Source organism: Equus caballus, chromosome 5 (genome assembly GCF_041296265.1).
Source record: "Equus caballus isolate H_3958 breed thoroughbred chromosome 5, TB-T2T, whole genome shotgun sequence".
NCBI classification, from domain to species: Eukaryota; Metazoa; Chordata; class Mammalia; order Perissodactyla; family Equidae; genus Equus; species Equus caballus.
In genome coordinates this window covers 72,446,965-72,459,727 of record NC_091688.1, presented here as the reverse complement: position 1 = coordinate 72,459,727, position 12,763 = coordinate 72,446,965, and the positions used below count along the sequence as shown (strand labels likewise).

Genomic DNA, 12,763 nt, shown 5'->3' with positions numbered 1-12,763 from the left:
ATTTTCTTCCCTTATTCATGTCTAAATGTAAATCTTTTAAGTATCGTCAGTATATTTTCTTCCCTTTTTTTTGAAGTGAGTATAAAACACTTTGGATAGTCAGTTTTATTGAGGTTTTAAGAATGCTTTTGAGTGATTCATGGTAATTTAAATCCTTCTACTGAAATCTTGGATGTTGCTAAATTTCAGCCTGTAATTTTCTTCCTTTGCTAGATATTGAAGCATATTTTTATGACACCATACTACACTCATTGGAATTGTAAGCCTTTGTAAATTCATGCAGATCTTTCCCACTCTACAAAAGGATGCATTTAAAGCAGAAGAAATAGAATGCTAAATTATGTAGTAGGTAAAAGAAGTGGGTTGTGGTAAGTTAAGAGGGTGACTACAAAGCATGCCAAAGCACATGGTTGTATGCAGTGTCAGTGAAATTTAAAGTACATTTGCTCACCAAATTAAAATTTATCAGCTTAAAAAACTGCTATTTATGTGAAATGGTTATTGAGAGAGATTTTTGTGCATGCTGATTTCACATTTATTTGGAACCTCTAAATTCTGTTTTTAATGGCTGCTTAGTATTCCATTGTGTTAGCATCCCATAATTTATTTTGACAATCCCATCTTCATGTAATTCCAGGCATATTTTTAAGTTTCCTATTTAACCGTGCAACTTTGATGAGTTCAGAAAAAACATCAAATGTAATCCAAGGTCTTCTGCCAAAATGGCCCTAGACAACTCTTAACTTATTACAATAGTTCTTACTGTCTGAACACATTATGTACAGCATGTACTCTAACAATTTTAATATTATTTTCAAAATAATATATGTTTATTTTAGAATATTTGGAAATACAAAAATTCCCATAGAAAAATATGAAACTCCACAGCAATCCCAACACCTGGAGGAACTTATGTTAACTTTTTTTGTGTAGCTTCTAAATTCATACACGCACACATTGCGAATACATGCTCTCTCTCTCTTTCTCTCACTTTTTCCTTACCTTCTCACCCTGCTTTGTCATAGACACACATAAACACACATATACACATTAGAATCTAGTTATACACAAATTTGATAACCTATTTTCTCTTAATAACATACTGTGAACCTTTTTCCAAGTTACTATATTTTATTCTAAAAAATTACTTTTAATCACTTTATTGTATTCTATCATGTGGATAGATTTTATTGTATCCTATTGTGGGAATATACCATAATTTATTTCACTAAACTTTGTTGTAAGACATTTGTTGTCTGTTTTTGTGTGTCCGATTAACACAACTGTAATTTGTCTTCTAGTCCTCCGTCTAAATAAATCGTGCCTAAATGTTTTTCCCTTCACAAATCATTTTGTAATCACAACAAACTGACCCTTCTTAATATAAACAACCATTGTTGTTCTTGTCTCTTCAATTGGTGTGTCCTATATCTCTTGTATTATTGCATTGAAGAGTTACTTCAAATGCTTCAAAAGCATTTAAGTTGATTTCCTTTGAGGGAAGAACAAGTCCATCTTATGATTTCAAACTCTTTTTCATTTATAGTACTACAAAAAAGTACCTTTTCTTAAAATAACAGAATTTTACTACATTTGGCTATATTCATGCATTTGGAATACTATATGAATAGCCTTTGAGCTGGTAGAGATTTTAGAGATTTTCATGTCCATCTCCTTAATTTATCCTAGAAAGGCTGTTAATTGTTCAAGATTACATCCTTAGTCCATGGTGAAGACCAGGACTAGAACCCAGGTCTTGGCATGCTTTGTAATGATTTTCTCATTCGGGACTGACCCAACTCTGTTGCTAAGCTAAGATGGGCTGTGTTGCAGAATTAACCTCTCAAAGTGTCAGTAAGTTTAGTCTTTTCTCAAGAACAGAGAAAATTTTCGATGCTAGCATGTATATTCTTACTTTGGGAGAAAAAAGGTATCTAAAAGAGAAAGTATAGAGTTAGAGAAAAGTCATTACTACTACTGAAGAAATACCTCAGATTTAACATGGACAGTGTTAGTTTTATCTTCGTATGTGAATGAAACATTACTTGTATTTCATTTTTAAATTTTTGTTTCAAAATAATGTGTAGCCCTTCCCTTCCCTTTATTTGAAAACAAACTATATTGAAGATGCCTGAGGAAACAACCTGTGTGTGCTGGGAAGTGGCCAGTGGACATAGGGGCTGAGGAGAGATCCATTGTGGCTGGGAATGAGAATAAGGCTGCCTTGGCCTATGTGGTCAGGGCTGAGGAAGCAGCTGGCATGGTCCGAGATTAGTTGCCTACAGGGGAGTTGAGCAATTAAGTAAATATATTCAGGATAATGGGAGCCAGGCTTCTCTCTGCTGGAGAAAAGAGTTACAAACCTGGAAAGGTAGAATGCTGGAATAAACCATGTAGTGTCAATTTATAATTGGAGGTATCAGTGTGAACTCATGGCGTTTAATGTCTATCTGTACAGACCTAGAGGTGTGTGTATGTACATATGTGTATCTTATACGTATATTTCCTAGCATTCATATCTTGGTTGCTAAATACCAGTCTCCTCTAAAAGGAACCAGAGCTTCCTGGAGAAATGTCTGTTTCCATGCCTGGGGCAGGGAAAATATAAGATAAACCTGAAACATCTTGTTATACCAGAATGTAAAGTGCTTAAGGAATAATGAAGACATATCAAAAACACACAGGTGCTAGCTTTAACGGGCTCCCACTAGACAGGTTTTGGACACTTAGAACATCAAAATAAATTATGATATTAATGGATTCTAACCCATCGAGTAAAATAGGAATCTGAGAGTCTATACTCACATAATTAATTGAGTAAATAAATACTCTTCATCCTCCTTAGTAGGGAACCTACTGATAATATTGAAATTGAAAAATAAAAAGCAATATATATGTTATTTTGAAATAAGGAATGTAAGAAGGAACAAAACCAGCCAAGTTCTGAATTTGCTTCTGAGGAGCATCAACTGGTAATAGCTGTACGGAACACAGCATGCTGCTTTTTGTTTGGTTTTATTTTAAGCCTTGTAAGAATGATTTGACTTTTGAAAACTATAAATATACCTTTTATTTTGAAGTAATTTCAAACTTGGAGAAAAGTTGAAAGGATACCACAAAGAGCCAAGATTTCCCAATTATTACCATTTCACAACTTTTTTTTTTTTTTTAAGATTTTATTTTTTTCCTTTTCTCCCCAAAGCCCCTGGTACATAGTTGTATATTCTTCGTTGTGGGTCCTTCTAGTTGTGGCATGTGGGACCCTACCTCAGCGTGGTTTGATGAGCAGCGTGGTTTGTCCGTGCCCAGGATTCGAACCAACGAAACGCTGGGCCACCTGCAGCGGAGCGCGCGAACTTAACCACTCGGCCACGGGGCCAGTCCCCATTTCACAACTTTTGCTTTCTCTCTCTGTGTAAGTTGAGTAAATTGGAGACAGGAGGTTTTATTACTCCTAAATAGGTTTGTGTGTATTGTTTGAAAACAAGGACACTCTCTTACGTAATCACAGTATAAATACCCAAATCAGGAAATTGACATTGACACTACTACATTCTAATCCACAGACCCTTACCAATTTCTCCAATTTTCCCAATAATACAGGCAAAAACAAAAGTTTTCCCTCTTTGGTACAGAATCCAGTTCAAGATCACATGATGTGTTTAGCTATTGTGTCTCTGGTCTTCTTCAGTCTGGAACAGCTCCTCATTTTCCTTTTTCTAGTATGATATTGGCATTTTTGAAGTTATTTTATAGTCATTGACCCCTTCCCCCCCAACATGTACATATGTTTTTCTTCCCATCATCTTAATATGATTATATCACCATTTTTAATTAAATTCAGGATTAAGAACAATTTATTTTTATTCGCAGTCAAGCCATATCATGAACTATGATTACATTTTCATTCTTGTACACCTTTTGTGTTCTTGAGAGTTCATCTTTCATTCATTCCTTCTTCTTTTCTATCCCTTTTTTCCTCTCTCTCGGGCTTTCTCTCCTTCTTGGCTTTCTTTGCACCACTCATAATTCATCTACAAAATTTAGCCCAGCATGCTTCCTCTCATTATGTTTAAACATATCAGGCATGCTGTCAGGGAGGGTGGGAGGGAGAATGAACCCCCCTCCTTCCTTCCTTCCTTCCTTTCTCTTTCCCTCCTTCGTTCGCTCCCCTCCCTGTTTCTTTCTCTTTCCCTCTATCCCTCCTTCCTTCCTCCCTCTCTTCCTTTGTTCTTTTTCCTCTTCATCTCTCTCCTTCTGGAGACTGTCTTCCTGGTCCAGTCTGCATAGGTTGTTCTCTAGGTCTGCTGGAAGGCGGTGCACCTGGAGCATTCTGTCGCTATCATCCAGGGAATTTCTTTTAGTTCTCTTTTCTGTTGAGTCTCCTGTTTTTAGATCCTGTTTCTTCTTTCTTAATATATGCCTTTATTTTGGAAAAGTAAAGAAGCTTCCAAAGAATAAGTGCTTGGAAAATCAGTGTTTGAAATATTTTATGTCTGAAATGGCTTTATTCTACCTGTATACCTGAATGATAATTTGCCTGGCTATATAGAATTCTAGGTAGAAAATATTTTCCTCTCCGAATTTTGAAGGTAGGATTTTGTTGTCATTTGATTTCCAGTGTTACCATTGAGAAACCTGAAGCCATTCTGATTCCTGAAATTCCTGTCCTATTTTACCTGTTTTTATTCTCTCTGGAAACTTTTAGGAATTTAAAATCTCTACTACTATGAAATGTCATCATGACGGATGCTTATAGGAGAACTACCCACCCTACCACTGTCCCATTCATTTTGAGAAGGCCTGCTACACCATCAACCTGGAAACACTTCAATTCAAAGGACATTTTTCTTTTTCATTTTCTGAAATTCCTTTTATTCAGGCACTGTCTGCCTGGATCCTTAATTTCTGAAAATACGTTCTCAGGGCTGGCCCAGTGGCATAGTGGTTAAGTTCACTTGCTCTGCTTTGGTGGCCCAGGATTAGCAGGTTTTTGGATCCCAGCTGTGGACCTAGCACTGCTCGTCAAGCCACGCTATGGCGGCATCCCACATAAAATAGAGGAAGACTGGCACAGATGTTAGCTCAGGGCCAATCTTACTTTCTCCTTTTTCGTCTCTTGTTCATTTGGTTCAACTTAGTTGTTGAGTTCTATTTTTCAAACTTTCTGTTGAGTTTTTATCCTACTATTAGATTTCAGTTTTCACCAACCTCCTTTTTTTTTGGTTTTGCTGCTTTTCTCTGAAATTTTTTTATATAACGCCTGTTTGTATTCATGAATTTAATATCATTTTTATCTCTGACGACTTCACCTATTTTTTAAGTGTTCTGTTCTCTATTCTATTTGCTTCCTGTGTTTTCTTAGTTTGTCTGTGAACCTTTCTTTCACATCAGAGTCTTTCCACATGTTTAGATGTTTGGTAGTTCCTACACCAGGTGATAAAAAGCTGAGTAGACATTCAGCATGCATGGTAAGGGCTTCTGTGGTAATCACTGTGGGGTGATTATGCAGAGACATGGCTAATTCATTAGGGGACTACAGCTGTCAGTTTTTTCTTGGAATGGTCAGCTAATAGAGGAAAACACCAACCACTGTATAGGGGTTTGCACCTTGCTGCCAACGTTCTTGAGGCCAAATAAATATAGAGAACTGGATCTCTTTCCATCTAGTAGGCAGGACTTTCCCTTGATATCTGTATTTTCATAGGGCCTCTCTCTCCCTCCATCTATCCTGGTGCCCTTGAGTTCAGAGATACTCTAGAAAGTAAATTTCCAGTTTTCTGCAAAATTGGGGAGGAAAAGTTAGCTGATCACATAGGGTAGGTGAGGGAATCTGAGGAACTAGCTCTTTTTTGTTTTATTGGCTTTCAACCCATCTTCTGGTTTTAGCTCCCTCAGCATTCTATGTCCGCGGGTTTCTAGTGCCTCTAATTCTTGCGTCTCTCTGGGATTCTCTGTCATAAATGTGCCGCCTTCTTCCTGGTTGATCATTCTCTCCTGGGTTTACTTTTCATTTCTCTGCACTGCTGTTTCAGTCACTCAACAATCAGATTTCCAGTTTCCAAAAAGTTAGTTGATGTTGTTTGCTTACTCTCTTCTTTTTACCTTGAGGATTTATGCCTTTTTGTGCCTTTTTGTCTTGTTTTGTTTCTTTCTTGTCATTTTTAAAGTGAGATTTTAAGAGGAAGCAGAGATAAAAAATACATCTTCAACATACCATATTTAACTGGTAGTCCAATTATCCTTTTGGTTCTTGACATATTTCATTAATATTTGTGGTGCCTAAGAGAGAGGATTTTTAACTATTTTTTTCTGTAGATGTTAATTTTTCTTTTTTTAAAGATAAGTACTTTTTTTTTTTTTAAAGATTTTATTTTTTCCTTTTTCTCCCCAAAGCCCCCCGGTACATAGTTGTGTATTCTTCGTTGTGGGTTCTTCTAGTTGTGGCATGTGGGACGCCACCTCAGCGTGGTCTGACGAGCAGTGCCATGTCCGCGCCCAGGACTCGAACCAACGAAACACTGGGCCGCCTGCAGCAGAGCGCGCGAACTTAACCACTCGGCCACGGGGCCAGCCCCCTATAGATGTTAATTTTTGAATGTTTTATTCCTTAGGATGCCTCATTGATGGACATGAATTCCTTCAGTCCTATGATGCCAACGTCCCCTTTATCAATGATAAACCAAGTCAAGTTTGAAGATGAGCCAGATTTGAAGGATCTCTTCATTACAGTTGATGAACCTGAAAGCCATGTTACTACAGTTGAAACTTTCATTACATATAGGATTATTACTAAGGTAAATATTTAATGAACATTTTCTTGAATACAGTTGCTCTCTCTTGGAACTTTTGGTTGTGTTTCATGTTTGCTATATCTCTTTTTTTGTGTGTGTGGAAGATTAGCCCTGAGCTAACTACTGCCAATCCTCCTCTTTTTGTTGAGGAAAACTGGCCCTGAGCTAACATCCATGCCCATCTTCTTCTACTTTATATGTGGGACACCTGCCACAGCATGGCTTTTGCCAGGTGGTGCCCTGTCCACACCTGGGATCTGAACTGGCAAACCCCGGGCCACCGAGAAGAGGAATGTATGCACTTAACCGCTGTGCCACCAGGCTTGCCCCATTGTTCACTATAACTCTTAACATTAGAGAATCTTAGCTGAGTTGACTTTTATTTTTTCAACCATTTTGGGTAAGACATTGCATCTTATCTACCCTTCAATTGTTCTATATGAAATCAGTGAAATTCAAATTTACTTGCGTCACAGTCACTCATTTTTTAGCCTTTGAGCTTTTTAAAATAGGAAGATTTTAAATTTTTAGTTTAGGAAATATCTTTGGAAAAGAAGAGCCTCAGTTTGCTAATAAAGAATACAGCTAGTTAAAAACATGATATAATATTTTGTATTCCCATTTCTTGTAAAGATTACAAAAAGTAATTTCGTTTGTTTTCCAAATAACAGCAAGTGGCCACTTTATCTTATATATGAGATAGTGTTAGTTGTCCAGTAATTCAAGGGCAGAGTGGATCTAGAACCCACATCTCCTGGGATAAGGCTCTGCAAAAAGACAGTTTACCTCTGATAGAATAAAACAACCAACTAGTAAAACCAATTTTTTAAGTCCTTTATGTGATAGCATCTTTTAAGAGTTCTAATTATAAGTTATAATATTTTGTTTACGAAGCCTCACCCCATATCTCTTTTGTAACTGAAAAGGTTTTGGAACGTCTTCCTGTAATCACTTCTTCCACTGTAACCTCCACACTGTTGCTAGTTATGTTTCATTAAAATGTATACATCTAATCTCTTCACTCAGATTCTTAAAATCCTTCCTTGGCTCCTCATTTCCTACAGAAAAAAATGCAAACTCTTTTGTATAGCGTACAAAGAACTTTTCAGTCTGGTGCCAACCAGACTCATCTCTTATAAGATAAGACTCATATAAGTCTCCTCTCTTATTCCCTACTTATAATTGCCCTACTCTCCACTCATCTAGAACTATTCTGTTATCTGAATATCCTAGGGTATTTCTTGCTCTCATGACTTTGCATATGCTTTTCCCTCTGTCTGATATGTCCTTTGCCCTCTTAGACAGAAGAACTACTGTTTATTTTTCAAGACACAACTCAAAATGATGCCCGACCCCTGCCCCTGCTGGCTGAAAGTCCTCTTCTGTTTTCTCATACTGTTCTAGGTGAACTCTTAAAGAATGTAAAACGTTAGAATCAGTGTAGCAAAGAAATTAAAAGCCTATATTTAGTCCTTCTAAGCCTCAGGTTTTTTTTTTTAATCTATAAAACTGAAATGATAATAGAATCTGGTTTTGTAGAGTTCCTGTAGGAATTGGTTTAGGATAGGTAATCCATTTAAGAAACTTATCAAAGTGTCTGACCCATAATAAGTGTTCAGTAATTTCCACTTTCCTGTAGGTGACTAGATAATTATGTGTTTATTTGTATTTATTCCCAAAAGTCTGTGATCTTCTCAAGGAAGGTAATTGTAACTTAAGTTATCCATAATTCCAAACACAATCTGTAGGATATAGAAGGTAGCAATTTAACTTTTTGGTGAATGAGTGAGTGAAGAAATTTATAGTATCATTGTCATGTCAATAGGTTGTAGAGCAAGACAGCATGGAGTTGAATCTTGATTCCTCCCCTTCCTTGCTATGTGTGTTGGGCAACTTAATTAACCTCTCTGTCCCTAGTTTCCTCATTTGTAAATAACCGTACTAACCTCCTAAGGTCTTTGTGAATATTTAATATGTTCATACAAACATACTGCTGAGAATAGAGCCAAATTCTCCTGTTTACTGTTATAATCATCCATTGTCATCATCCTTCCTAGCAAAGAATTTGTGAAACTGAATTATTTTCCCATCATTTGTTTCTTTCAGAAAGACACTCTTTATAAGCCACACTCTGGGTTTCATTCTGATCACAGACATACAATTCCCTTGAGTTCTCCATACTTACATCATACTTTAAATGTACTCCTCTTGTAGTAGTGGTAGTAATGGTGATAATATAACATGTATTTAATTAACTTTTATTGTCTGACTACTTTGTGCTAGACAATGTCCTAACTCCTTTTACATATTAACTCATTTAAAGCTCACCACAATCCTGGGACCTAAATGTTATGATTTACCCCCATTTTGTGAATGAGAACATTGAAACTCAATAACTTGCCAGAGGTTACACAACATAGTGATTAGCTAAGCTGGAATTTAAATCCAGACAGTTTACTTTACTTTCGTAGTATATATGTTTTCTATTATATTTTTGTACATCTTTCTATGTACATCTTTCTATGGTTATGGCAAACTGTCTTTCAGTTTAACTATTATGAACTAAGTCCCTTCCAATTATTTTTACTACATCCGAGTATATAGACTATACCTATATATGCTAAAATATGCATTGTGGATATAAATATACAAACATTTAGTAGATGTATAATATGTTATCAAACATAGTCTTTTTTGTTATTCACTTATCATCATTTATTCATGTATTCAATAAAGTTTTGTTGAATGCCAGTTATGCCCCAGGAACTTGTGTAGTGAAACTATATCAGCAATCGAGATAGACATACCCACTGCCTTGATGGAGCTTTCAACCTAGGGGGGTGATGGATATTAAACATTATATGTTTAATTGTTTAATTATAGTTATAAATGCTGTGACAGAAAATTACAGGATTTTATGAGCATAGATTACCTCTCTAATTTGGAGGTTCAGAGATGCCTTCCCAGGGAAAGTTTTAATTTTGTAAAAATTTATATTCATGGGCACTAAGATTATAAGGATAAATACACATCTACATATGCATGTATACACACTGACAACCTCCTACTTAGGAATACTTAAGAATGACCTGACTGCAAATAGTTGTAACAGGAAGCCCATGTTCCTGGCATCTGTTCCCCTTATGGGAAATTGCCCTTTATTCTCCAGGTTAGAATATCTGAGGTGACTGCTCTAAAGTCCTTTCTCTTTTGCAGATCTGGAGATGTGCCTTCCCTTACTGCATATAGAAGTAAGAACTCAGAGATTTAACTAGGGTCTTTCCTCTCATATCCTCATGTAAAGACTTTTTAGAACACACATTCTAAGTTGGAGGTCTGTCATCAAATCCCATTATTCCTCCAGTTTAGAGGCTTTTGTCTATCTTCTAGTGACCAAAATTGTCTACTTTAGGTGATTGTTAATGATTCTGTCACTGCTGTAGGAAAATTAGTTATGATCTGAATGCAGCTGATACTATTTGTTTTCCTTGTCACGTATCTACAAGCTTTTATACAACCCTTTAGGTGTAGGATAAAGTCGTATAGTAGGAAGAAAGCACACGCTGTCCTTGAGACTTGTACTCATCCTCTGTGTTCTTGTCTTGCGGTGTGTTAGAGAACTCTTTTAAGTCAATGGCAGAGTGCTGAGGACCAAATCAACCAGTTATTTGACTTGATTTTATATCTTCTTCTTCCTGAAGTTTATATCAGGTTATTTTATGTTTATTTAAACTGTTGGAAATTCTTGAGAACATATAAAGCTCAAGCTTATTTTTAACTGCCCAGTTTTTGAATATTTTTATTATAAGTTATGCCAATTAATTTTCTTGGAAATTGGTAGTGAACCTGTACACGCGTGCCTGAACATGGAGGTGGTCAATGAGTATTTTTTAATGAGTGACTCTGAACCATGTTTTGCGTGCATATGTATGTATACGTGTGTCTGTATTTGTATATATATGTATACACACCAACTCGTCTATGTATTGTGAAACTGTTTCTACTAGATTTAGTTTTTCTGTTTTTACCTTTTCTGTAACTTGTACCATTTTGCATAATAAAGATTCTGTAGTGTTTTGTGAACATTTAGTTCCTTAGACTTTGCATCTCATCTACCTCTACTTTTTCCCACTTTTAAAAAGAGAATGTTTTACTAAGATATATTATATGATATTCTAAGCATTCATTTAAAAAAATAAGCCTTGGAAAATATAGCTTTTGTGAGCCTTATTTCATGTCAGTTAAGATTGCATCTTAGGACTTGAACTGCTTAGTTTTACAATTGTGTTCATCTGTGTGGGAGACTGATATTTCTGAAGAGTGTGAAATATGCATGCAATGTGTTATTCCATCTTTGCTCCTCCGGGAAAACCTCAACCTTAATATTACTGTGTCTAATTTTTAGTGTGCAAAAATTCAGTTCAATAAGATATTGGTGGGAGTGACTGTTTTCTTATGAGAGGTGAGTGTGCATTAGATAATGTATTTTTGTATTTGGCTTGGGATTCAGGCAAAAGAAGTGAGGTTGGTATTGTACCCATGTTCTTGTCATGTGTTGGCAAAGATTTTTGGTTTGTTGAGAACAGATATTTTAATGTATTTGCTTAATTTTTAGGAGTTTAGGCATGTAACTCAAAATAAAATTCCTTGAGAAATGACAGGAAGATTTTCTTTTCACATCAAATCTCCATTAATAACATTTTTAAAACAGTGGTAAAATCACTCTGTAAAATGTTAGAATTTTCATATACTAAAAGCAATTTGTAGCAGAGCAATTCATTTGAGCAAATTCCAGGAACACATTTTTTCGCAGTTATGTTCAAGTTATTTTCCAAATTGCAAAAATAGGACTTTCCTCAAATTCTGAATTCTAGTCATCTTGAGAAAAGAAAGATATTGGAAGCCTAAATTCAGAACACACTTTCTTGTTAGCAAGAAAATCGTGCCAAAGATAATAGTAGTTAAAAGCTTGTGGAAGGCAGATGGTTGCTCCAAGACAGACTTTTCAGTTTGGATTTTAAATCTGAGCATGATGTTTGCTTTCTTTCTGGAAATACTGGAAAGTTTGCTTTGTTTCATCTGCTACGTGAATTGATGACTACAAAAAAAAGTACAGGCTGACAAACACTGAATAATTAGAATTTGCTAATTTTTCTTAGAGACCCATTTATTTCAGAATGTTTAAAATAGCATTAGGCAAATGTCTTCTGTCTTATATTACATGTGCTGTTATTTTCTCTTCCTTTCTTCAGACATCTCGGGGGGAATTTGACTCCAGTGAATTTGAAGTTAGGAGACGTTATCAAGATTTCCTTTGGTTGAAGGGAAAACTTGAAGACGCACACCCCACTCTGATTATTCCAGTAAGTTTACAATTTTTTTCATGGAGTAGCTACCATTTTGTCTTGTGAATTGTCAGAATGCCTAAAACCTAATTTCAGACCTTTAAATTCAGTGTAATTCATTTATCTTAGAAACATTTGTTTTTAAACTTTCAATCTATGTACAGATTTGTTTTTTAAAACTATTGTTATATGTTGAGATTTCATAGCTTTTGGTTCCAGACCCACTGTGAATTTTGAAAAATTGTTTTTATAAGAAATGATCGCATGTTCCAATAGTCTTCCGAAAAGAAAAAGTGTGGAATTCCTAATAATCCTGTGCCACGTAATGTTCAGATACCTTTTTAAAATTTCTTGCCTCAGCCATTGCCGGAAAAGTTCATAGTGAAAGGAATGGTGGAACGGTTTAATGATGACTTCATTGAGACACGCAGGAAGGCACTGCAAAAATTTTTGAACCGAATTGCCGATCATCCAACTTTAACATTCAATGAAGACTTCAAAGTTTTTCTTACTGCACAAACTTGGGTAAAGAAATTTGATTTATACTCCTATAATCTTTTAGTATCTATATGCATAGTAGGTGGTACACTTCCTCTTGTCTACCTTTATAAATCGGGCAGTGGT

The 12,763-nt window shown here is 35.8% G+C and overlaps 1 protein-coding gene across 5 annotated transcripts in view; it reads left to right on the top strand.

Moving 5' to 3' along the window:
• The window catches only part of SNX7 (sorting nexin 7), a 173,767-nt gene that overhangs the window by 17,458 nt on the left and 143,546 nt on the right, over positions 1 to 12,763 (top strand). For all 5 annotated transcript variants that reach the window (XM_070267274.1, XM_023641565.2, XM_023641569.2 and 2 more), the window contains exons 2-4: positions 6,615 to 6,797; positions 12,047 to 12,157; positions 12,500 to 12,664. In XM_070267274.1, the coding sequence (XP_070123375.1) occupies positions 6,615 to 6,797; positions 12,047 to 12,157; positions 12,500 to 12,664 (459 nt within the window). The remainder of the gene's footprint in view (positions 1 to 6,614; positions 6,798 to 12,046; positions 12,158 to 12,499; positions 12,665 to 12,763) is intronic.